This window comes from Pectinophora gossypiella, unplaced genomic scaffold (genome assembly GCF_024362695.1).
Source record: "Pectinophora gossypiella unplaced genomic scaffold, ilPecGoss1.1 Pgos_58, whole genome shotgun sequence".
NCBI lineage: Eukaryota > Metazoa > Arthropoda > Insecta > Lepidoptera > Gelechiidae > Pectinophora > Pectinophora gossypiella.
The window spans coordinates 55,521-81,037 of NW_026063268.1; the positions used below are offsets into that span (position 1 = coordinate 55,521).

Genomic DNA, 25,517 nt, shown 5'->3' on the forward strand with positions numbered 1-25,517 from the left:
AAAAATAAATATTTGGTAGTATTTTCCTATCTTCGTGTGGCAACATCAAATTCCAATAAAAAAAAAAAATAAAGAAAAAATAAAACGTCACTGTCAAGTGTCAAGTCAAAAACAATTTTTGACGCAGTTCTCACAAGAATGCCGTAAGATTTCTTCAAAAATGTTTAACAAAGTGTTTCAACGTGCTTTAAAATTCCGTCTAAAAAAATCTTATCCGACTAACATTTACGATTTGTCGCGGGGTTCGGCCATTGCTGTGAAAAGACCGTATAGTGACGAAGTGCGTCGCGCGCAGGCGCAAACCGTAGCCGCGCCGGGACCTACAATATTCGACAAGATTATATCGAAAGAAATCAAGGCGGATATTATTTATGAAGATGATATGTGTTTGGCGTTCAATGATGTGAATCCTCAGGCTCCCGTGCATTTCTTAGTGATACCAAAACGCAGGATTCCGCGTCTGCAAGATGCGGAAGCTTCTGATAAGGAGGTAAGCCGACCAAGTTAGAAAGTACATTCTTAAACTAGATTCAAAGTTCATCAAATTGGCGGGACAATGTTTTTGAATGTCGCATAGACCAGGAGTTAGGGTCCGAAAATATTGTACCTACTGCGGTTTTTTATCGTAAAGATTCGTTTTTTTTTTCAATGACATTAATTTTATTCAAGCATAAAAGTTGTGTTAGACAAATTCAATTAATTATATTTTAGTTTCGACCAACCCCAAATTTTTTTGTACTTTTTACTTTAAAAACCTTAAAGAAATATATTTATAGATAGGAATTTTCTGAAGAGTGTTTAGTGCTCACTTCTTGTACCTATTTAGACCTCTTTTTATTATGTACCATTCTATTTATAATTTCAAAATGAGAATCCAAAAGTAGGTACCTACGTTAATGAAATCGACAACTCATTTATTATATAATATTGTTGGAAAATTGGTTGATTGGTTTTAGCTTGTTTTGTTTAGAACTGGTTTCTAAAGATTGCAGTTCAAGGCCAAATACCTACAATCCTCCAATTAACTTTTATTTCTATTTTAATAATAATGTTTTATTAAATATTAGTGATATTTTTATGATAGGACTTATTATCAAAAGTGGCTGTAATTCTTTTCATGACTTTGGTTTTGCTTTTGACTTCCTCAAAAGGGTTTTTTTTGACGTGCTTTATTGTAGGTTTGTCTCAAATAGCATTAACTACCTCATAAATCATAAACAGCCCTCCCCTCAATCAACTGGAGGGGCTATGGACCATACACCACACGGCTCTACTGCAGGTTAGACGAGGTGTTTTACAGCTAACAGCCGGGACTAACGGCTTAACGTGCCCTCCAAAACACGAAAACATCGTGAGGAAACCCATATTCCCGAGAAATGCACTGACCTAATATGTATTGGGCTGGTTTTCCCTTCGGGTTGGAAGGTCAGACAGGCAGTCGCTTCTGTAAAAAATCGGAACTGTCAAATCTTCAGGTTAGGTAAGCGGACCCTGTGAAAATCGGGATAATGCTAGGTAGATGATGATAATGACATGTGACTCTGACTTTTATTAGGATTAGGAATTGCTCGCGTGTATGTTTGTGGTACCAATGTGTTGTCTGAAAAAATGAAAGAATGAAATCTAACCTTTTCAAAGGTGTTGGTTAATAAGCAACAGATAAGAGCACAATTACGCGGCGTGACTAACAGGAATGGCATGCGATAAACATTGATACCACTGATTAAACTGCGATAATGTGTCCGCAATAACAGCAAGGTGTGGGATTCCATTTGCTTTTAGTAAAGTTGTACAAATCGTTTCATGACAAGATTCGTAATACGATTCCTATTATAATATTTTTATGAGTATTTTTTTTAATATTCTTTTACAAACTTTTTCTCGCTAGTTCTTGGCATATTTTCATTGACACAGATCATCGTCTAACATTATACCGTTTTTCACAGGGTTCACTTACTTAACCTGAAGATTTGACAGGTGCGGATTTTTTACAGAAGCGACTGCTTGTCTTTGTTTTTCTTTTTGTTTGTTTATATATTATTCATTAACACAGATATATCTCTAATTTGCTTGGTACTTTAGAATGATAACGCTGTTCGAAAAACGCGTGACTTGAATCACAGTGTCACGAGCTCAAATCCCCGTATCAATTCAGTATCTAAACCACAAATTCGACTTTGAGTTTGAATTCACGTTTGGATCATAGTTAATTGATATCACGTGGTTTCCTGGATTTTTGCCCGGCTAATGGCAATAGGCTCGCCCTCTATTACATGAGAGTTAAACATAGCTGCACCTCCGCCTACCCCTTCGAGGATATATGACTGGTGCTATTTTATGTTTTTATAATCAAATTCCCTTTTCCTTTCAGATCCTCGGCCATCTAATGCTGGTGGCTCGTTCGCTAGGCGCTCAGAAGGCCCCAAGCGGGTGGCGTCTGGTGATTAACAACGGTAGAGACGGCGCTCAGTCGGTGTACCATCTTCACCTCCATGTTATCGGCGGTAGACAGATGGGATGGCCACCTGGCTAATGGTAACCTGAGCGTCGTTGGCTTCATCAGCTAGTCTCTTACATCTTTGGAGGGCTTCAGTTACTCTTCACTTATGAAATGTTGTTATTCTCAAGCGATTGTACATTATATTAATTCAAAAAGTTATTCACTAACTTATACACAGTTGGACAGAAAAGTTTTAGGTCTAAAACCAATTTGGATCGTGCATGTCCGTTGCATTCCGAACATGTTTGCCCTTTTAGTCATCAGTTTGCCAAAGATCAAAAGAAGGTTTAATGTAGGAATCCGTAGAACGTATGCAGAGCCCCGATGATCGAACGGGACACTCCAGTGAGACTGGCTTTTTGAAGTCATTTTGATATGGTGATATCAAAATTATTACAAACACAAATGAATTAGTGCCTATTACCTACGCGATATCTAAAACACTGAATTTTCAAACACCTTTCTGGTTTTTTAAGTCACAACACAGTAGGTAGGTACGTATACATTTTATTTTTTGCGTTAAAATTAAAGTACTTTGGAACCGCAACAGGTGATATATCTTTGTGTAAGCAAAGATATATTTAACTTGTCTATTAACATATTTTTAATGCTTTATTATTCTCAAACTATTAAAGACATTTTAAACGCCGATAAGAATCAAATTCCTATAAATTATGTGTTAAGCACAAAATTGTTTTAAGGATTTTCTGATAAGATATATTGCACAAATGCGTAATAATGAATGGAAAGTTTAAGAATTTTCGATCTGTTGAAGTGTAATGTTTTTCATGCTTTAAATACCTTCATAAATTAAATCTTGCAGACGAAAAAATTCACTAAATTTGTAATTTTCAAATCATCATTTATCTGGTACAAAATTAAAAAAAAATATGTAATTAAGTATTAAATGCCATTGCCTTTTAGATTTAGTGCAATAATTTGGCCAAATTAGTTTTAAGAGTTTAGATATTAATGTGCCTTTTAGTGCAAAAAAGTATATACATATAAGATTTATAAAACAATTTCTCAAAATATTATGTTTGATATAATTTTATAACAATTGAAAAATGGTATGGGAACTAACTTTTTAATTTAAATTTTTCCATAATCAGCACATTGAGTGCTTCGGATACGGCCCCCGCTGGCGTGGTCGGCGTTTTCTCTCTTTTCGCGCCTCTCGCTATAGGCCCACATGTCAGGCGTTTTCTCTCAAACATTATCTCTTTGGCAATGACGAACTTCCATACAAAGTTTCATCCGCTATTTCAACGCTTTCAACCCTTTTTCGCGATAAAAATTAGGCTATGTCCTTTTCCAGGGTCTAGTCTATATCTCTGTGTCGAATTTCATCAAAATCAGTTCAATGATTTAGGCGTGAAAGCACAGTATTAGTAAAGTAGATATTATCCCAGTGGTCAGCAATCCGCAAGTCACAAGTAATCAGAAGATAATTGCAGCCAGTTTTTGTACGAAGTCTTAAGACGCATATGCTTCCAAAACCAACATCTTTTAATTCCTACTCTTCTCTGCCATACTTTACCGAAATATAAAGTGGCGTTTTGGTATTTTCAAGATTTTTGTAACAGGGTCAAAAAGCCCACATCGAAGCAATACACCTAATGTTTAATAGCCGTATTGCTTTAAATGAATTTGCTTCGATGTGGCCTTTTTAAGCCTCTACGACGGCACGGCTAATAGAAAATTTCAATTGTGTGTGTACATTGCCACAGTTTCAGCCCAATGTTTAACTCTGAACAAGCGGCGCGCCCATTTTTCATTAAATATATTTGTTGTTATGGCTTTCTAATAAGGTTGATATTGGCTTAGGATTTTAAATAAAACCACACGTGCAGTTCCTTCGGCGTTGTATTGTTGACTGCTACAGAAAAATCAATCTTAATAATTTTATAGCAAATAGATCTAACATATACCGCCCACCAAAAAGGGCATAAACCCCTTTTTTACAAAAGAGATTGTTTATAATCATTAAATTTTCGATACAAATAAATTTTATGCTAGCATGCACAAACATAATACTACATAATACTATAATCTAGTTACACTCAGTCAATTTTCTTATTTTCAATTAAAGGACATAATTTTGAGACACATCGTTTTGTAACACTGCCGCCAGACTTTACGCTGTAAACACGAGTGATGCCATCAGATCCAGGGTGTTTGGCAACAACACGTCCTAACAGCCATTTTCCAGGTGGTAAATTATCTTGCTTGATTAAAACAATGTCACTCAAGTCAAATTCAGGATGTTTAATTAACCACTTGGGTCTTTGTTGTAGGCGTGACAAGTATTCATTTTGCCAGTTTTGCCAAAAATGTTGTAACATACGTTGTGTGTATTGCCAACGAGACAAGTTATTTGTGTTTACAGCCTTCAAATCGGGTTCTGGTACCGTAATAGTAGGTTCTCCGATGAGAAAATGTGCCGGCGTTAATGGATTCAAATTATCTACATCTTTGTCATCTATAGGGCTCAGTGGTCTCGAGTTGAGACACGATTCTATTTGGCATAGAAGTGTTGTCATTTCTTCGCATGTCAAATTGGTAGTGAGGATCTTCTTGAGGTGAGATTTTACCGATTTTACCCCGGCTTCCCATAGCCCGCCAAAATTTGGACTGTAGGGAGGGATAAAATGCCACTGTGTGCCGTCACGTGCCAATGTCTGTGCAATATCATCTTTGAATTCCAGCTTGGCCATGTTCCACGCGTTAACTAGGTCCTTGTTTGCACCTACGAAATTGCGACCCTGATCGCTCCACATATGAGCACATCGGCCTCTTCGTGACACGAAACGTCGAAAAGCTCCAATAAAGGCTTCTGCTGTGAGATCTCCGACCAATTCCAGATGCAGTGCTTTGGTGCACATACATATGAATAAAGCAATGTATGCCTTATTTGTCTTAGCGCCTCGACCCTTAGACATGAGCACATTGTATGGGCCAGCAAAGTCGACTCCAGTATATAAAAAAGGGCGTGATGGATTCACTCTCATATCTGGGAGGTCTCCCATGACTTGACTTCTAGATTTAGCGTTAGCTCTGGCACAGACTAGACACTTGTGTATGTGTTTCCTTACGACATTCTTAGCTCTTATGATCCAAAATTTAGTGCGCAGCTTACACAACATGAGCTGCAATCCACCATGCAGGGTTTTTTGATGAGCGTCGGCGATTATCAACGAGGTAAGTGCTCCTTTGTAATCGAGTATGAAAGGATGCTTACTGCCTTCACAGATATTTGCATGGCGTAATCGACCGCCTACCCTGAGGATTTGTTCGTGGTCAAGGTAAGGATTCAATGATTTCAGACAGCTGTTACCTTTTACCCTTTTGTGTTTCAATATATCTCCAATCTCTTCTTCAAAACTTTCTCTCTGAGCCTTTTTAATGCATGTCTTTAAAGCCCTTTCTAATTCATCTGTTGTTAAAGCATTTTCTCTGTCTTCCATCCTTTTGAAATTTAGAAATCTTCTTATTAAAACAATAACCGTTTGTAGTTCCTCTAAACTGTCATAATTTTCAAAATTCAGAATTGTTCCTTGTGGTGTAACATCTTCAACTATTTTCATGCTAATAACCTTTGTCTTTCTCTTTTCCAGATCGGTAGGTAAAATATCCAGCTCTGCGAATTGTATTTTCGGCTCTAATAACCAAGTTGGACCGAACCACCACAGTTTATCATTCTTCAGATCTCTGATTTTACATCCCCTGGATGCAACATCGGCGGGATTGTGTTTTGATTGAACATGATGCCACTGGCTCCTGCCAACATTTTCTAAAGTTTCGACCACTCTGTTCGCGACAAACTGTTTCCATCTACAAGGTTCGCCAAAGAGCCAGGATAGTACGACTGATGAATCAGTGTAGGCGTGTACTTGGGCAGGAGACAGTCTCATCGCCTTTGAAACATGTTTTAGAAGTTTTGAAACTAAAACGGCTCCGCAGAGTTCGAGTCGTGGCAGTGAAATAGTCTTAACTGGTGCGACCTTGGTTCTAGCGGCTATTATGTTCGTTCTCACTGCACCATCTGGATTATCAACTCGACAGTATACAACAGCAGCTATTGCATGCATCGAGGCGTCACTAAAACCATGTATACTTATGTTTTCTTTCTGACTTGTTAATGTTTGTAGCCATCTTTGAACTTTCAATTCGCCTACATTGTTTAAGTCATCGCGTATGTCGATCCATTCTGTTCTTAGTTTATTCTCAATCAGACTGTCCCATCCGTAGCCTTCAAGCCATAGTCGTTGGACAAATATTTTCGCTTGCACAATAGCTGGAGCAATCCATCCGAGTGGATCGAACAGTTTTTGTAAGTCAGATAAAACTTCTCTCTTCGTAACATTATTAGTGTGAGGTTGTAAATTTAGGTTGTATCTAAACTCGTCGTATCCTAAGTCCCATGATAGGCCTAGTGCCTTGATCGTACCGTCCACTTTTATGTCTATATTTGCCTTTGACGATCGATCTCTTTCTTCTATGGAGCGTAAAATCTCAGGACTGTTCGAGGACCATTTTTGTAAACGAAACTTGCCTTTTTTAAGTATATCTTGCAGTTGTTTGATTGCTTCTAGCGCTTCAAGTACTGTATCGCAGCCTGACATTAGGTCGTCAACATAAAAATCTTCGTGAATCATTCTTGCAGCAATTGGAAAGTTACCACCTTCGTCAATAGCCAGTTGTATTAAAGTCTTTACTGCAAGATATGGTGCTGACGCTGTGCCAAACGTTACAGTTAGCAGTCGAAAATGTTTGACCTCATCAGAAATGGAAGTATTCTGTCTCCACAATACTCTCTGGAAATCGGCATCTTCTTGATTAATTAGTACCATGCGGTACATCTTCTCAATATCGCTAGCGAAACAAATTTTATGCATCCGCCATCTCATAATAATGCTTCTAAGATCTTCTTGAAGGACAGGTCCTATCATTAACTCATCGTTCAGGGATATGCCATTTGTGCCCTTGCAAGAAGCGTCAAAGACAACACGAGTTTTTGTTGTCTCCTTATCAGTTCGGACAACTGCATGGTGTGGCAAGTATACAGATCTTTTTCCTATTTCATCTTCAGGTACCTCTTCCATATGTTTTAGGCTTATATATTCTTCAATCACCTCAGTATAACTCTTCCTTAAATCAGGTTGCCTTTCAAATCTTCTTTCTAAATTTTCTAGTCTCTTCAATGCTGCATTCATTGTGTTTCCGTCAGGAGATTGGGGATTTGTGGTGTTGAAAGGTAGTTTGACCACGTATCTTCCTTCTTCATTTCTTTTGTATGTCTCCTTGTATAACTTCTCACATGATTCTTCTTCCTTTGTTAGTTTTCTTTCTGTATCAACATCAATTTCCCACAATGATTTTAGCATATCTTCAACTTCTACTTTGTGGTGCATTACCATGATCGATTCTTCACCTTCAGAATGAATATTTGCTTCTCCAAATAAAATCCAACCTAATGTTGTCTTCTGTGCACAAGGCATTCCAGGTGCGCCTTTGATGACGTCATTTTGTACAATTTGTGCATATTCATTGACACCAAGAAGAAGGTCAATGTTTGCTCGACGATTGAAGTGTGGATCAGCTAAAACCAATCCTTTTAAATGAGACCAGTTGCTCGTAGAAATTGTTTTTGTAGGTATTTGAGTAGTCAGCTGTTTAGACATGACATAAGCCTTCACACGAAGGTTGAATTCTTCACTTCTCGATGCTATCTGAATCTGAACTACTTGATTTATTCTTGTCTTCACTTCACCTATACCTACGATACTTCCCTTCGCTGGGTACCTTCTTGCTTTAATACTTTGAGCAGCTCGTTCACTAATGAAACATCCTTGTGATCCAGGATCTATTAAAGCTCGCAGAACTGTGGTGTGTCCATCTTCACTCTTTACTTCCACCAGGGCAGTTGCTAGCAGCGCAACTGTTGTACTGTGAGTTGTGAGCTGTGAATTTACTTGTGTTTGTGACGTCATCACTGTTAGTTGTATTTCTTCCTCTTTTGTTTCTTCGTCTTCTACTACGTTGGAGTGTAAAACCTTCGGTTGTAATTGGCTATTTTCACGTGTTGACCCGGAGGTATCTGTAGGTCTTGAATGATGTAGAAGAGAGTGGTGACGTTTGTGACAAATTCTACACGACGTTGGCAGTCGACACGCCTTCACTGTGTGACCAGGAAATAAGCAGTTAAAACAGATATACTTCGACTTGACATAATCTACTCGTTTTCCTGGCTCCATTTTGCCGAAGTCCTTGCAGTGACCAAGGGTGTGGTTCTCGTTACACAGCGGACAATTCTTATCAACAGCAGCAGACACGTGATAAGACCTCACTGTTTTATCCTTTGACGAAGACGGTTGGTATATCAGTTCAAGTGTTCTAAACTTTGATTCCAAAAAACTTGGTGAGATTTTCAAGCGTGGGCAACTCATCACTTCCTAGATTACTCACATGTTCTTCCCATTGTTTATGTGTGTCGAAATCTAATTTGTGTACCACTAAGAAAATAATAAGTGGATCCCAATTGTTTGTTTCTACCTTTACATTTTTAAGACTATTGAGACATTCATTAGTGGTGTCTAATAACGCTTTTATTTGGTTAGAACTCTGATTACTCATCTTCTTCTGGTTGAACATACGCTTTAATAAAGATGAAACAATAAGTCGCTTATTACTGTAGCGATTTACTAGCGTGTCCCAAGCTTGAGTGTAATTGGCATCATTTACTTGCACATGACGTAACAATAATTCCGCCTCGCCGGTGATACTTGACTTTAAATAGTGTAACTTTTGTGCATCGCTAATTGTGCTATTTCGATGCACGAGAGACGCAAACAAATCTTGATAGGTGGGCCATTCTTCATAATTACCAGAAAATGTCGGTAATTGTATTTTAGGTAGTATAACTCGTGACTGTGGTGATGGTGATGATGAAGTTTCTCTTGCGACACTACTGTTTTCTGTCCGTTCAGTTGTCTTTAGAAATAGTTGGTCCTTGATTTCTATTTTTGCTTGTACTGCGATATCTTCACAGGCCTGATACCGATCCTCGTTGAAATATGGAAGTAATTTCCGTTGATCTCTTTTAACATTGATTATTAGTTTCGTATGCGCAGTCCGAAATTGGGTCCAATAATCTTCCAAGCTTTGTAATTTTATTTCCAAATAACCACGTGAAATGCGCGCCTTAGGGCATTTCTTAAAGTTGTCATACGTTCTTGTAATAGCACTGTGCAAGTCCTCTAATTCACAAGTTAATTGTTCGATTTTTTCCATCGTTGTTTATCAGTCCTTATGTGTGTAATTCATATCACTGTGTAGGTCATAACATCAGCCACAAAGTTCAAATAATTTCAAAGTTGTTTTTCTTCAGTAACTGTCCAAAAATCTCAATATTCTAATATAGAAAATAAATAATTCACTTCACACAAATAGGTATTCACATAAGTCCGATGTTCGAGATGCAAGAATGCGGTCCGCTATTGTTCTTAATCACTTTGCCTATTCACTGGAATCCGGCTCGGTATGGCCACTATGTTGTTATGGCTTTCTAATAAGGTTGATATTGGCTTAGGATTTTAAATAAAACCACACGTGCAGTTCCTTCGGCGTTGTATTGTTGACTGCTACAGAAAAATCAATCTTAATAATTTTATAGCAAATAGATCTAACAATATTTATAAATTCCCGTCCATAATTCTTAATGATGCGGGCAGAGCAACAATCAATCTGAAAACAACTTCCAGCTTTTGATATGAAGTCACAAGATAGATCTGATGAGCCGTACGCTGACAGGTCAGCCCATCGTCCATATAATGGTTAGAAAGGGCAATCTGTCTTCTATACTAAAAATCTTCTTCGATACCGCTTGGTACAAAATTGGAGTCTCAATTTAAAACTCATAATATTATTATTAGTTTGTTATAAGTATCTCCTTTCATACATTTTGAAACTAGTCAATAAAAACCTAAAAACATATTTTTAAAGATCTTAGTAGTATAGTGAAACACGTTGAGAATCTGTCCTTTTCGAATTATGGCTATGCCTTTTTTCTGGGCAATTGAAATAAACTCTATTTTTTTCTTTCGATAAGATGTTTTACAAATAAAAACATAATTAGGTGTTTAAAAAAAAGTTTTTTTTTTAATTTCCTTTAAAAATATTCTAATAAATGACAAAATCTGCTTGACAGATAAAAAAGTCTTTCATTAATCTTAAATTGTGCAAAAAAATGATATAGCAATTTACAGTGTTATATTTATACCGTATATGTTAAAAAGGGCATAGCCTAAGAATCTCAGTAATAAGCCGTATTAACAATAGTCACATAAATCTAGTCAGAACATACAAAAAATAGAACATTTTATATAATGAAATACAATATAGCAAACTAATAAAAAAAAAGATGAGTTTGTTTTTCATTAAAACTAAGAAGACATTTTCACTACTGTCTCCTGAACTATTTTTTGGTATTTTTGCAATAGTCCTGTCTTTATCGCACGCTTTTTGTAATAGTAAGAGTAAACGGGACGGTAAACTGTGGTGTTTTTTTACATACCTAAATGAGATATTATAAGAAATTAAAAGAATAATTTGTTTTACGTAGTACTAGATGCCATTTCATTGTTTTTTTTTTTGTTTAGTTTAAAAGATATTTTGCGAAAGGTAAATCAATTTTGGATAATGCAAGGACCAAAAAATAAATTAAGAAAAAAAGTGTTCCTGTAAGGAGCCTTTGTATCAAGTGAAATTCAAATAAGAAAAAAGCTACACCTTTCGTAGAATATTCGAGTCAATTTTAAATTAAAATGAGCAAATTCTATATTACAATTGTGCTGAAACACAAATTTATTTTATTATTTGAAACCTGAATTTACATAACATAAACAGCCTATATACGTCCCACTGCTAGGCACAGGCCTCCCCTCAATCAACCGGAGAGGGTATGGAGCATACTCCACCACGCCTAAGCCTGAATTTAAAGTTTATTTTTTTTTTATTTGATTGTTCTAAAATTAGCTCTCTCCCCTTTTGCACATATCGTAATTCGGACAGCCCTATGGCTTTTTGGCGGGAAGGTGAACGATATGGTTGCTTTCTTCATTGAATAATCTAAATAATTAATACGAAGTGGTGTTTTGTGGTTAATGATCGCGTTAAGTTATTCGGAAAACATTCGCAATTTTTATATCGCAATATTCAATAAAAAAGTGTACCTATCAATTTTCGCTTCGTATCAAGAAGCCGCTTCATTGCTCGAAAGTTTAGCGTATTTTCAGTTAATTCATTTGTTGTTGGGGTTCAGAATAGGAGTCCGAACCCCAGCCGGAGTTCGTTATCACCTTTTATCATTTCGTTAATTTAATCATCATCAAGAAAAAAAAATACACACGACATGGCTTTATGGGCATAGTGCCCTTTGCCAACCCTTAGGGAAAACAAAAAGAGGACAGCCCTATTTTTGGAACAGTCAAACAAAAAGAAGTATAATGCCGTAATCGATATTTGTATTTTTTATTTATAATATGACTCGTAATAGTTATTTTAAGTTCGGTAGCGGGAGCGACGCAGTTACTCCCTAGTTTTTGTTAAACTTTTTAAAAACTAAATCGGAGTATGTTGAGTCGATCACTTTATGTTTAGAATTTAATTTTGTGTTAAATTCTGTAACCAAAGGTTTATTAAATAATTGTAGTAATATTTATGTTTTTTATTTTCAATTTAGAAAATTATAGGGGAGCCCAATAGCCCTGTTCTTTCGGACACTCCATACAAAAATAAGTACAAGAAAACCCCCACACTAGCGTTTTTCGAGCCAGCGTCTGCGCGACGTCTACGCGTCGCCAGTTCAACGTTTTTTGCGAACAAGTACAGTGCATAACGCAATCCACTATTATAGGTATCTTGATATGTTATATCGTTCTGTATCAATTGTAATAGTTCGTCAAATATTCGTTTTGGCATCCGCAAATAATAATAAAAGTGTTTTTTATTATTTTTTATATATTTTGACAATACAATACGAAATAATCGCTTTCCTGAACAGTAACACTACACAGAGGTTCCCAACGTTGACGACGCTGTTTCTTTTTTGGTTACGTAATTTTTGGATCAGTAATATTAACAGCAGTGTTTCTTCTTCGGAATCCATTTTCATACTGATTGTACGCGACAGGAGCCGCGGCTACGCGACGTCGACGCCGCGTACAGTCATGACCATGACATGAATATAATGTTACCCACTTTAGGACTCTGTCGCACTAACATATTTGACATTTAGTGAGACTTACAGTTCAATTTGTCAAAAAAGTTAATGTGACATGGTACCAAAGTGTATAAATATTAATGCTCGTGACCGTACACGTCGCGCTGATGTTGACACGACGACGACGCTTGAAAGACGCTAGGGTGTGTGTGTGTGTGGGGGGGGGGGGATCACTTAGTGTGAGGGAGACTATCCCTTTCTCTTTATCTGCTTACTACTAAAGGCTTAGTTAGAAATGGTAAACGCAAACTAAAGTTCAAATATTTATTTTCCAAAAGTCAATGTCTTTTTAATTAGAAACAGATAGTAGCGGGAATGCAGGTAGGCGCGGCGCAAGTTAGGGGCGCGGGCGGGGGTAACGCGTACGGGAGGGGAGTAGCGGGGAGCACAAGCGGAGCGGGGGCGGGCGCACACGCTGGGGGTAAGGGTAACGGTGGAAGGGCACACGGCGCGGGGGCACACGGCGCGGGGGCATACGGTAAGGTTAACGGGGCGGAGGCATAGGGTAAGGCTAACGGTGGAAGGGCACACGGCGCGGGGGCACACGGCGCAGGGGCACACGGCGCAGGGGCACACGGCGCGGGGGCATACGGTAAGGTTAACGGGGCGGAGGCATAGGGTAAGGCTAATGGTGGAAGGGCACACGGCGCGGGGGCACACGGCGCAGGGGCACACGGCGCAGGGGCACACGGCGCAGGGGCACACGGCGCAGGGGCACACGGCGCAGGGGCACACGGCGCTGGGGGTAATGCTAAAGGTGTGCCTGGAAGGATCAACGGCGCAGGCGCGGGAGCAGGTAAACAAGATGGCGGCAACGACAATGGCGCCAAAGGTAATTCACACGGCGCCAACAATGGCGCGGCAGCTGCTAAAGCGGACGTTAAAACTGGCGGCAAAGCGGACTGCAGTAAAGGTGGTAGAGTGGCTCCGATGGACGCAGACAAAGAGTTGACCAGCGCTGGAGTTAGGGGTGCGAGCGGAGAAGTGCAGGGTGCAGGTGGCGCTGGGAGCAACAAGGGCGCTGCAGGAGGCGGCGGCGGCAGCAGCCCTGATAAGCATGATGAGTAGGCTTGCTGGAAGGGAAAAAAATGTTATTATAAGGTTAGTGATTATTTAAAAGATATGAATGCATGGAATTAACTATCTGGGAACTGATTTTAGGCAGCCAAATGGCCCTGATTACTGCAGACACCTCCTAATTCTTATACCTGTCACTTTCTTATCCGCCGAGTAGGAAAGGGATGGATGATTGACAAGCTCTTAATTTTAGGAAGAATGAGTAAATGAATGAATAACCCGGGCGAATCAATAAGGTATCTAGCTGGTATGCAAACCGTTTGACGTTTGCTGTCAACTTAATTCTATCGGGTTATTAGCCAATGCAATTTTTTTATAGGGTTGTTTTAGATTTGTGCTTAAAATTGACGTGTGTTCCATAAATTTTATGCTTGCCGATTACCCGTCCCTTTTCTTTTCGGTGGATAAGAAAATGACAGATATAACTTAAAATTAAATTAGATGGTGTTTACAGGAATTAGCACCATTATATCTTACCTGAGCCAAAGCGAAAACTCCAAAGATCACGAATGCTTTCATGTTTACGAATGTGCCAGCTCCATTGACCTGCCGCCCTATATTCACCCCCTTATCGCACATAGCGTGATGTTATTCACATTCCTAACACTATTGGCCAATAAATTAATGTAATATATGTATTATGTTGTAACTTGAAGTATATTGTGAAAGTGAAATTGGCAATTAGTAAAACGTGATTGTCATAATTCCTTGATAAGTAAGGCTTAGGCAATTTTTGGCGAAGTCAGTTAAGTAATTCATGACCAACTATAAAACAACGCTTTCAGATGTTTACCCTTCCGGACATGTCGTAAAAACCGACAGGGGGGTATTAACACGATAGATTGGGCTGACCCCTTACGGTATATCATGTGGCGAATTACGCTCACGATTGATTTACATAAGATTCTTTTATATTCGATTTACCTATCGTAATAATTTTAATTATTGTTAAGTTAATTGTTAATATGTACGATGTAACAAAATTATTTAGTTCATTTCCGAACGTTCATTTTAAAATGTCAGTTTCTGAACGTTCCCTGTTTGACATCATAGAGAGCGACTTTTGAACGCGCACGCAACATGTCGTAACTTGTCCGCTTTACCATAACTTTTGTTTTTGTCTAACAATTTAAAGAAAATATAATTACTTCACACCAAGCCGTTTGCTGTTTAAATCTGAGCCACCATCATACACAATACCATCAAGAACACTATCCAGAACATCAGGACTACGATTCCCAATACACGAAAATCACATCTATATTAGATTTCGTATTAACCATGGCATAAGAAAACCCCTCCGGACTCGTGGTCACACCAGGATGTTTTTTATTTATTGTTTATCACACCGCTAACAATACAACACCTTTTATCACACCATTGTGAATGCGGAGAATATTCCTATGATAAAAAATATATCGATATTTGCCATCAGGCATTAAATGAGGACTGAATGTACCGGCTTTTCCTTTTGCGGTTCGGAACCCGATAATATCCACAAGCCTTTATATTTCATGTCACGTTTCTGTTAAATAAAGTATAATTTCGTAAATAGAATCAATTTTAATTTATACGCCGATAAACACACCACTACTTATAATGACAAGTCAAGATAAAAGGTGTTGTATTGTTAGCGGTGTGACAAACAAGAAAAAAAATCCTGTTTGTCATACTGGTGTGACAATCTGGTGTGACCACGAGTCCGGGGGGAAAAGAAAAAACCAGGTAAGTATGCTCAAAACTGACAGCTAGTATTTTCAAGGTTTTTTTTTTTTTTTTTTTTAGAGGGGGAGATGCCTTATGCATACCCAGTCGCACGAACGACTGGGTTATGTGGGACTCGCGCCCACTAAAACCCCCTCTGCACTACAGACTGCAGACACAGTGGTCCGCACCTTTGTTGATTTACAATAGTTGTTAGTTTACTTAATTAATTGCTCCTAAATCTATTCCTTAATTCTATGCTCGTTTTTTTTTTTTTTTTTTTTAATTTTTTTTTTTTTATATTATTATTATTTTTTTTTTTTTTTATATTATTGTTTTAATATTATTGTTTATTATTTATATATGTATATATATATATATATATATATATATATATATATATATATATTTATTTTTTTATTTTTTTTTTTTTTTCTTAATTCTATTTACATGCGTAATGGTTTTGTTAGTTTTCCTTATTACTAAGTGGTTTAGGTTAATGTCAGCTCCGCGAGACTCTCCCACGGGGCTGCCACTAGTGATTGGGGGAAGGAGACGAAGATGAGGGTTGCTGTTCCAGGAATGCAATAATTGCATCCCGTACTCGCTCATCTCCGTTTTTGGTTGCCATTTTGATGTTGTAGTCCGCTATTTTGCTATTGGTAGCCATCTCTGCACGAGTGATGAGACGCGCTGTGGCGTCGTCTTGTGTGCGATCTGTGTAGTATACACACGTGGTGGTGTGACGTGAGATGGCTACCACTGCATGGGGGACACTGGCTGTGATGTGTGAAGGAGTCGCTGTGGTACGCACTATGTACACGGTGTTGAATGTGAGTCCCTGCGATTCGTGGACAGTCAGGGTGCGCGAGCCTTCGCTTGTTCCAAATCCCTGGCTGATAAGGAGAGCCTTTTCAGCCTGGGTGTGGACCAAGTAAAGGGTATTTTCCGACTTGGGAATCTTCGCACCAGTATATCCACGCAACGCCAGAGACCGGAGTGTGGGCTTGGCCGAATATATGCCCCCGTAGATCTCGCTGAGGGCATACGCTACGTCCAAGGGATTCCTATACGTGCACAGTAGCTCCTTTGTTATGTTGGTAACAGTGTTTGGTCTGTTGTAGTGTAGCTCGAAGAGGTTGTTCCTGTCTATGTAGGGGAGCTGGTTGTTATCCCCTATTAGGAGGGCTTCGTCGGCTTTGACGATCTGGATTGCAAGCACTATGGATCCGAAGTGGTTCATAAGGGCTTCGTCCACTACGAGGCGTTTACACGACTCGCCCTTATGAGTTCCGTTTACCAGTAGTGACGCCATGGTTCTTACTCGGCGTTTGACTTGTTGCTCTCCAAATCGCTGGGCCAGCTTTTCCCTCAGGTCCTTGGCGGCTTCCGTGGTGGTTGTGACAACTACGTCCTCGTTGATGTCGATCCGAGAAACGACCCACGTTGTTTTGCCACAGCCAGGAACCCCGTTCACCCAGGTGAACGTGGGTGCGGTCCAGTGCTCCGGCACTTTGCCGTCAGAGAGGTCACCCGAGATGGTTTTGGCCATCTCTAGCATCCTCTCGTCCAGCATTACCTTGGTGCACTTCGCAACCACTACTATGGTTTCTCCCGGCGGGGTCCTGAACCGTAGCTCCCCTCCCTCCTCTTCCTCTCCCTTTGGCGGTTCTTCCCTTTCCACGAAGCCCACGCCATTGCAGTATGCTGCCATGTACTCCCCGGACATCTTGCCATGTAGAACTTGGCAAGTACCGTTGTCGTACACGGCAGCATCCGCCTCGCCCAGTAGAACTCGCAGCAGCTCCAGATTGCCACGTTGGTAAGTTTGCAGTATTTTGCTGCAAATGTTTAGGTTTACCGTTCTCGTGGCTTTTGTAACCGCTACGAATTCCCTGAACGCGTTCAGCATGTGCTCCTGTGGAGTGGTTGCCGGAAGAAGGGTTGGGGGGGATACCTGTCCCATGCCGGCCCTTGTTCTCACTTCGGACTCCGGGGCTGGTGGACGCTTCTCGGGGGTGGTAAATTCCTCCACTGCCGCCTCTAAGGAACTCGCTCTCCGAGCTATTTGTGTGGGTTTCGCTGTTTTTGGGGTGTTCTGGCTGCATGCCATTGTGAGGGTTGTGACGAGCTGGGCCAGTTTGCTCTGGTTATCCCTGCTATCCTCACTCTGACGTGCCTCCGCCTTCTCCGCCTCCACCCTTCGCTCCAATCTCTCCGACCCGCTGATGTTGGGATCCCTTACAGGGTGTCCCCAGTGGTCTGTCGGAGTGGCTGGGGTGCCCTGGTCTCGACGCTGCGATATAAGATGACCGAGGTGTTGGCCTCGATCCTCGTACACCACAACCTCGTGGTACTTGGAGGCTGATAGGGCTCCTATGTAGTCCCTAGTTTCACCTCTCTCGTACCCCACGACCATTGCATCTATGCTGATCTTTTTGGGTGGAGTGGTTCCCTCCGCACCTCTGCTCCCCACTCTTAGCAGCACCTCGCATGCCTGCCTAAACTCCGTAGTGTCATCGGTGCTGAACAGCGCGACAGATTTGTTTTTCTCTCGCACTATTCTGCACCGCTGGCCTTCTACTAGTACTTCCGGCAAGGCGTTGTAGACTTTGCGTCTCATGGTGATTTTTGAGGTGCTGCCGTTGAGCAGAGCGCCAAGGCCCGGTGAGATAGTGACGCGGTTCTTGGCACGGGCGTTGCAGAAGGCGATGCCCATCCTCTCCGTGTTGTCGTCCATGAAGAGTGCGACTCCACGAATTCGGATGCCCGGCTTGCCCTTTTCCCCGTGTTGTGTGAGTATGAAGTTGGTGTGTGTTGGTGTTTGTGATTGTGTTTGTGTGTGTGTTTGAGTGTTTTGTGTTTGAGGGTTGATGCTGAGTGCGTCCACTGGAGTGTTAGGTGTGGCTTGTTGGCTTAGGGTCAACGTACTGTTCCTGCTGACCGCTATTCGAGCTACAAGCTCCATATACTCCAGTAGTTTGCTCCTTTGGGATTTTGATTCCAACATTGCCGGAATTTGTTCCCTCGTTAGGCTGGTGTCTGTGCTGCACTCCAGGTTATGCCGGTGTGTGAGGAAGCGCGGGCATTCCAACAGAAGATGCCAGACTGTTTCGCTGAAGAATGGATCACACTCGCAGCCCGGATGGCTTTTCAGCTTGAACCGGTGCAAGTACTCCGCGAACCCTCCGTGCCCCGTCATCATTTGAACCTGAAGGGGGGTCAGCCTTGTTTCTCTAACCAGTTTGTACGCCGAGCGTACATCTGGGAGGAAGGCTTTTGTTATGGACCCCGTTTGGGACGAATCATATCTGTCCTGCCACTTCATCAATGACTCGTCCCTAATCCTTCGCTTCACAAATGACAGAGGCACTTCTGCGTAGTCTGGCTCCTCCACTTCCCTTTCCGCGCCTTCCTTGGCTAGTTGGTCGGCCCTCTCATTCCCTTCTGTGCCGACATGAGCTCTTAGCCAAAAGAGCCGCACCTGTCTCCCTTGTGCACGTATTTCCGCTATGCACTCTTTGATGCTCTTCGCTAGTGGGTGGATTAGCTTGGGGCCATTCAGCAACTCTAGAGATGACCTTGAGTCACTCAGGATGTTGACGACTGGCTCGTTGCTCTCTTTCACCCTCTGTAATGCTTTATGGAGTGCATATAGTTCCGACTGGAACACCGTGCATGCGGGGTCTAGGCTGAAGATTTGGTGGTGAGTTTCCCTGCCGCCTTCCCACCACGTGAGTGCTGCCCCTACCCCCTCCTCCTTTTTGCTGCCGTCGGTGTAAACCTGGGGCCCAACAATTTGGTAGGAGTTCTGGGTGCTCTCCTCCATGTCCTCTAGAAGTTCGTACTCAGTTGTTATTTGGTACGATGGGTGTGGTAAGTCTAGGACTTTTACCTTCTTCTCGAGGGTACGGCCTGGTGGTAGGTAGTCTGCTGAGATTCCCTTCTTCGCCTCGTACAGGGCGGCATTCTCCTGGATGCGCAGGTCTATAGGCAGTAAACCTGATAGGACAAGTACAGATGTTAGGGACGTTGTCCTATATGCCTTACATGCTCTCTGCGCAAAGCCCCTCTGGAGCGCGTCGAGTTTTGTCCTGTTCATCTGCAGCTTTGTCGCTCCCGCCCAGGCGCTAGCCCCATAGGTGACAATGGGCTCTATGACTGCGACGTATATTGTCCTGACTATTTCTCCGTTTAGTCCCCATGTGACCTTCGCCGCACACGCCAGCTGTTTATATATTTCCGCCGATCTACGGCATATATTAGTGACGTGTTTGTTGAAGTTAAGGTTCCGGTCAATGGTGAGGCCGAGAAGTTTGATATCTTCAACCAATGATATTATGGTGCCTGACATTGTGAGTATTGGGGGAGTGAACTTAAGTTTTTTAGTTAGCAGCATTGCTTGGGTCTTGTGCGCTGCAAAGTTCAGTTTGTTTTGTTTCCCCCATGTGACAGTCTTGTCAAGCACGTGGTTGATGGTATCCTCCATCCCGGCGATGGACTTTCCGGAGAACACTAGGACTCCGTCGTCTGCGAATGCCTGGCAGTAAACCTCCTCTGACGATAGTGTTTGAAGCAATGGGTCCAGTATGATGTTCCAGAAGGTAGGTCCACCTACGGAGCCTTGAACGCATCCTTTGGTGGTTTCCCTTTCACTGGTTTCCCCTGCATAATTGACTACTATCTTCCTGTCTTTGAGGTACGATTTCACCACCAGGTAGAGATTCCTTGGGCAGCGCCTGTTTAGAAGTTGGTCCTTGAGAGCCGGCCACCACGCGTTGTCGAAGGCCCCCTCTATGTCCAGCGAGACTATGATTACGGACTTCTTGTTCCCAAGCTCATTCCGTATATGTCTCAGTAGGTCATAGAGGGCGTCCTCGGTTCCGCGCTGTGGCATGAAGCCGTATTGACGCTGGTTAAGGGTTGGGAGTAGGTGCCATTGTAGTCTTCCTACCAGGAGTTTTTCTACCGTCTTCCCTAAAATGGACAAGAGTCCAATTGGGCGGTAGGACTTCGGATGGGTGTAGTCCGACTTTCCTGGTTTCGTTAGGATTACTACGTGAGCCCTTTTCCAATGCTTGGGGAAGTATGACATGGTTAAGCACTTGTTTGCTAAAGCCATGAACACCTCCACCCTGCATCTGATGGCTCTGGCACATATGTCGGACGTGAGCCCGTCTGGCCCCGGCGCCTTCTTTGGATTCTGCGCCATAAGCACAGCCTCCACTTCAGGCACCGTGAACAGCGGATCGTCGCCCTTCAATTCTCCCAACTCGCTTCTTTCCGCTTGTTCCACTCTTTCTCTGAGTTGTGTGTGGTAGGTGTTGTCCGTTGATACCGAGTCGTCAGGGTAGAATGTGGTGGCAAGAAGGTCAGCTGACTGTTTTGGACTTAAAGTCTTGCCGTCTGACCCCCTGAGAAGGACATCATCTTGTCTTCCCTTTGTCCTCCTGATAACTCGGTATATTCCGTCCCACATACTCTCTTTCTCCTAAGTGGTGCAGAACTCCTTCCAGCTTTGGGTTTGGGCCTCTTGCATGCTTTGGGCGTATAACGCCTTGGCCTCCCTGTACTCTTGTACTACGGCTTCAATTCTGGTGGGTGCTGCGTTTCGTATGCGCCTCTTCTTCCGCAATACGTCTCGCTGCTGCTCGTCGAGCTCTTCCGTCCACCACGGAGGTTTACCCACTGTTCTCCTTTTGCCCACTCTGGGAATTGCGCTTGCGCACGCCTCCTGAATGGCTGCGGTGTAGGCTTCTATGATGGAGTCCATTTCCCCACCGGTTGACACTGCATTGATGGTGTCGATATTGATGTTCTTCTCTTCTAGGGACTTGTGTAATTGTGAATCGAATTTCAACCAGTCCGCCTTGCTGGTGTTGTAGCGCCTTGTGGTGGGGATTGAGACTGGTTTCAGTTTCTCTCCCACCTCAAGCGTGAACTGTATGGCGTTGTGATCAGACGTGGTTAATCCTCGATTCACTTTCCACTCTTTTATTTTCCCTAGAAGGTTTGTGCTGCAGGACGTAACATCTACTATGCTTGTGTACATCCTGCCCCGTCGACACTCCTCGAATGTTGGCGTGTTACCTGTGTTTAGGATATGAAACTCCATTTCCCCTAGAAAGGAGTTGTAGGCGTATCCCCTCTGGTCCTCGGATGAGCTTCCCCACCAGTGGCTCCAGGCGTTGACGTCACCCCCGACTATGATGTTATTGGTTTGTCCTTTTAATTTGTTGCATACTGCTTTGGTACGCTCTATGTACGGCTCTATCTCCGAGTCACCTTCATAGTAGACAGAGACTACTCCCAACTTAAGCCTACCAGATTCCAGCAGTACGGCCGATTCGGTTTCGGTTACGAGCTGCGGGTCGTTTGTAACCCGAAACAAGTCCCCGAAGACAATTATCGCCGCCTTTACTGGTTTCTTCCGATTCAGAGTGCACTGGATGACTTTTGTGCCTGGGTACTGCTTTACTGTTCCACTAGTACCGACATATGGTTCCTGTACTAGTGCCACAGTGACTTTTCCCCTTTCTGCTGCTTGGAGCAGTTCGGTAGTGGCTTGTTTGGAGCGTCTTAAGTTGGCTTGGATGAAGCGCAACCTTGTGCCTCTGCTACTCTCCGGTGTACTTGAGCCGGTCGCGTCTTGGCTGCCTTTAGCAGTATGCAATCTTTGCGCGCGCTATGCCGTCCCATACAGCTCTTTCCGGACATTCATCGCTGAATGCCATGTGTGCTTTGTTGTTGTTGGTGGCCCCCTTTTGAGCTTTCATGCAGTTTCTGCACTTGGGCTCGCCTCCTTGCTTGCGGACCGGGCAGTCTTGCCAGGAATGGGAATCGCCGCAGTAATTGCAGGCCTGGTCCCGTTCCTTGCATAGGGCTTTGGTATGCCCGAATCCTAAGCACTTAGCGCACTGCACTAGGGGCGATTGGTCCTCCACTGGTCTCTTCTCGAGCCCGATGTGGACGTGCCCCGCTTCCAGTATGCGCTTGTGAAGTTTAGGTGCCACCTCTAGCACTGGGTGACATTGGAGGTTGTTCCGCGCGCGCTTTCTGTACCTAACCTTCAACGACGCGTCTTCCCCTTTCAGCCCTTCGAATAATTCCTTATTCTGGGCTCTGAGGTTCTGACACAACTCGTCGTCAGTATGGTACGCCATCAGGTTCTTCACCTTTATTAGTGGGTGTGCCGCCTTCGCCTCTTTGACCTTTAGAGTCGCTGCTGTTTTTATTTTTTGTTGTAACAGCCGCGCATCCTCGGGGGACTCGCAGCTGAGTACAATTTTACTATTGCGGGCCTTTCGCACGCGGTCGACTCTCAGGCCACTGCTCTTGAAGTCCAGGGTAGTTCTTATAGTGTCAAGCACCCCGTCGCCAGTTTTGGTGGGATCAGTGCTGGACACTATAAGAGTGTGGTTAGGCCTGGGCTTTGGCTTGCACTTGAGAGTCTCGGCGTACGTGCGGGCCGTTGTTGTTTCCGGTGTTTTTAGTTTGGAGTTGAACCACTGCATCGAGGTGGTCAGAGCCTTTGACGTGCTCGCGATTTCCGCTACGTCGGCCTTGAGAGGGTTTAATAAGCCCTCTATTGTGGCCGTCGTATCGGTCATCGCGAGCTCCGTCCCTAAGCCCATCGCACCTGACGCCTGTAGTCCACCGTTTGCTAGGACGACGTCCTTGACCTCGCTTACTTCCTCAAGGAGCTTGCTTGCCTTCTTGTGGATAGGTGCCGTGGCCGTTGACAGCTCTTCCCGGACCTCCTCTCTGGTCGCACATTTCAGGTCGGAGATTCCCTTTTTGATCAGGGCTATCTCCTTCCTGGAAGCCTCCATCTCTGTCCTGAGTGAGGCTAGCGACTGTTGCAGAGGGTCAGTTTCCGGCCGGGAAGTTGGTGACGCACTAGGTGTTTGGCTCCCGTGCTTTTTTGGCGACCTATCCTGTTTGATGTAAAAGATCTCGGTAGCTAACGAGGTTAGCTTGTCCGAGATCTCAGCCAGCTCCTTGGTGTGGTCGACACTGGATTGAATGTAGGTTGGCGGAGGTGGTAATGCCCGAGGGGTCTCTTCTCGGCGAGATGTCTTGACCGTACTGATCAAGCCCCCCACCTCACTGTTCAACCAGCTCTGGATCCCCTCCGCCAAGCCCTGTGTCTCCTTGAGTGTCTCCTGGGTGGTCTGGAGACGCTTGTCGAAGTCCTCCCTTAGGCGCTGCATCTCCACATGGTGGGCTCTCTCCACTCGCACTAGTTCTCTCGCGGCTCTCGATCTCTCCACTTCGAGGTTCAGGCGGTGCCTGTTCCTGGAGTCAGCTAGCGAGAGGACCAGCTCGTAGAGATTGCCTAGGCACTCTACTGCAGTTGCTCGTAATTCCCTTTTCAGGGTCTTTGAGCTCTCTAGTGCCCCTTTACCCACCAAGAGATACTCCCTCGCTCTTTGGGTGGCGAGGTCTTTGCTTACTCCCGTGTGTGTGCCAATCGACGGAAGCAAGCTCAGACGTCCGGTTGGTTGACTGTCCACGTCAGTCCATTGGGATCCATTGCTGGATTCTTCCCATTTGTAGTCTTCCAGGACTGGATTGACTGCTGGGATTGGTCCGGCATAGTCCTCTTCTGTGTCCTCCTCCCCCTTTCCAGGTGTGGTGGAAATGACGATGCTGTATGCATCTTTGCGCGCTATCGCCACTTCAGGGGGGCCCTGGACTTTGGTTGACGCCGACTGGTCAACCTCCTCCTTGGAGCCCGGTTGTTCTGGCTCCTGTCCGGTTTTTTGGGGGGATTTATGCTTACGGGGAGGCGGTGTCGGTGCGTTTGTCCTCGCTTTGACCGGTGTCGTGAGGGTGTCATCCAGCATTGACACATCGGCAATCTGCCGCTGATCGTCGATGCTGGACTGCCTCGCGGTCACCTGTGCGTATTTATGACACGCTACCCGTCTTAGCCCCCCCGTATTTACACTCTTCTTAAGTTCCTGAGTGATGGCGTAGTTTTTCCCTATTTCCACAGGCTCGCCTTTTTTGGGAGCCCGACTACGGGTTTTTTTTGTAACTTTCCCTGCTGAGGGTTTAAGTTTTGTAGGATGGCCGAGTGGCTGCTGTGGAGGTGCACGTACGACTTCACTCTTTTTTGGATGTTTGTCTTTTTGTTTTTGTTGTGGTTTTGATTGGTCCGATTGATGTGTGTGTGGTATTTGAGTAGGTTGTGGAGTGTGTAGTGTTTCTGATAGTGGTGATTGAGGTTGTGTGGGTTGTGTGTGTTGTGTGGGGTGTGTAGTGTCTTTAGGTGTTGGTTGTTTTGATGATTGCGGTTGTGCGGTTTGTGGAGTGTTTGGTGTGTCTGTGTGTGTTTGTCGCTGTGTAGGTTGTGTGGTGTGTGTATGTTGTGTGGGGTGTTCCGATGTTTGTAACTGTGCAGATTGTGGAGTGTTTGGTGTGTCTGTGTTTGTTTGTTGTTTTGTTGGCTGTTGTTCTTCTGTGTGAATTTGTTGTGATTGTGTTGTGTTTTCTGTATTTTCAAGGTTAGCCCAGCTGACGTCATCCGACCCTGCGTTACCATTTCGTAAAAAAAAAATTACCCACCACATCCAATGTTATTTATTAATTTACTTTGCAAGGAAATTTTGTACTGTTAGTAAAAGATTTACGTAGTTTTAATGATTTTTGTATACGTGACAAATGTTAGTAATTAAATACATTAGTTATTCGCTTAAATTTCAATAATAAAATATGCGTCCCTGGAATGTTGCAGATACCACTTGGATGGTAACACTTACGTCATCAATGGGCTAGGAATGGCGGTTTGTAATAAGATTGAGCATACCAGTTCTTATACCATGGTATTAACAACAGTGACTAGAATCTGTATTCTAGCGACTTGTCCTACACGCCCCGACAAGGGTTACAGGCGTGAATATGTATGTAAAGGTGAAATAAAACAAATAATTAATTAAATTATATTAT

The 25,517-nt window shown here is 43.0% G+C and overlaps 4 protein-coding genes across 4 annotated transcripts; 1 reads left to right on the forward strand and 3 right to left on the reverse strand.

Moving 5' to 3' along the window:
- The first annotated feature begins 91 nt into the window (after positions 1-91).
- Positions 92-3,904, forward strand: LOC126381508 (adenosine 5'-monophosphoramidase HINT1-like). The gene is made up of 2 exons (XM_050030996.1): positions 92-490; positions 2,372-3,904. The coding sequence occupies exons 1-2, from the start codon at positions 161-163 to the stop codon at positions 2,531-2,533; spliced, it is 492 nt and encodes a 163-aa protein (XP_049886953.1). The 5' UTR covers positions 92-160; the 3' UTR covers positions 2,534-3,904.
- Positions 3,905-6,203: 2,299 nt separating this feature from the next.
- LOC126381514 (uncharacterized) lies at positions 6,204-8,757 on the reverse strand. The gene is made up of 2 exons (XM_050030998.1): positions 6,636-8,757; positions 6,204-6,280 (listed from the first exon to the last, which is right to left on the reverse strand). Exons 1-2 carry the CDS (start codon positions 8,755-8,757, stop codon positions 6,204-6,206), a joined length of 2,199 nt encoding a protein of 732 aa, XP_049886955.1.
- Positions 8,758-13,075: 4,318 nt separating this feature from the next.
- Positions 13,076-14,702, reverse strand: LOC126381496 (uncharacterized). Its single transcript, XM_050030976.1, has 2 exons — positions 14,337-14,702; positions 13,076-13,855 (listed from the first exon to the last, which is right to left on the reverse strand). The coding sequence occupies exons 1-2, from the start codon at positions 14,436-14,438 to the stop codon at positions 13,076-13,078; spliced, it is 882 nt and encodes a 293-aa protein (XP_049886933.1). The 5' UTR covers positions 14,439-14,702.
- Positions 14,703-22,194: 7,492 nt separating this feature from the next.
- LOC126381497 (uncharacterized) lies at positions 22,195-24,412 on the reverse strand. Its single transcript, XM_050030977.1, has one exon. The coding sequence runs from the start codon at positions 24,410-24,412 to the stop codon at positions 22,223-22,225; it is 2,190 nt and encodes a 729-aa protein (XP_049886934.1). The 3' UTR covers positions 22,195-22,222.
- Between the last annotated feature and the right edge of the window lie 1,105 nt (positions 24,413-25,517).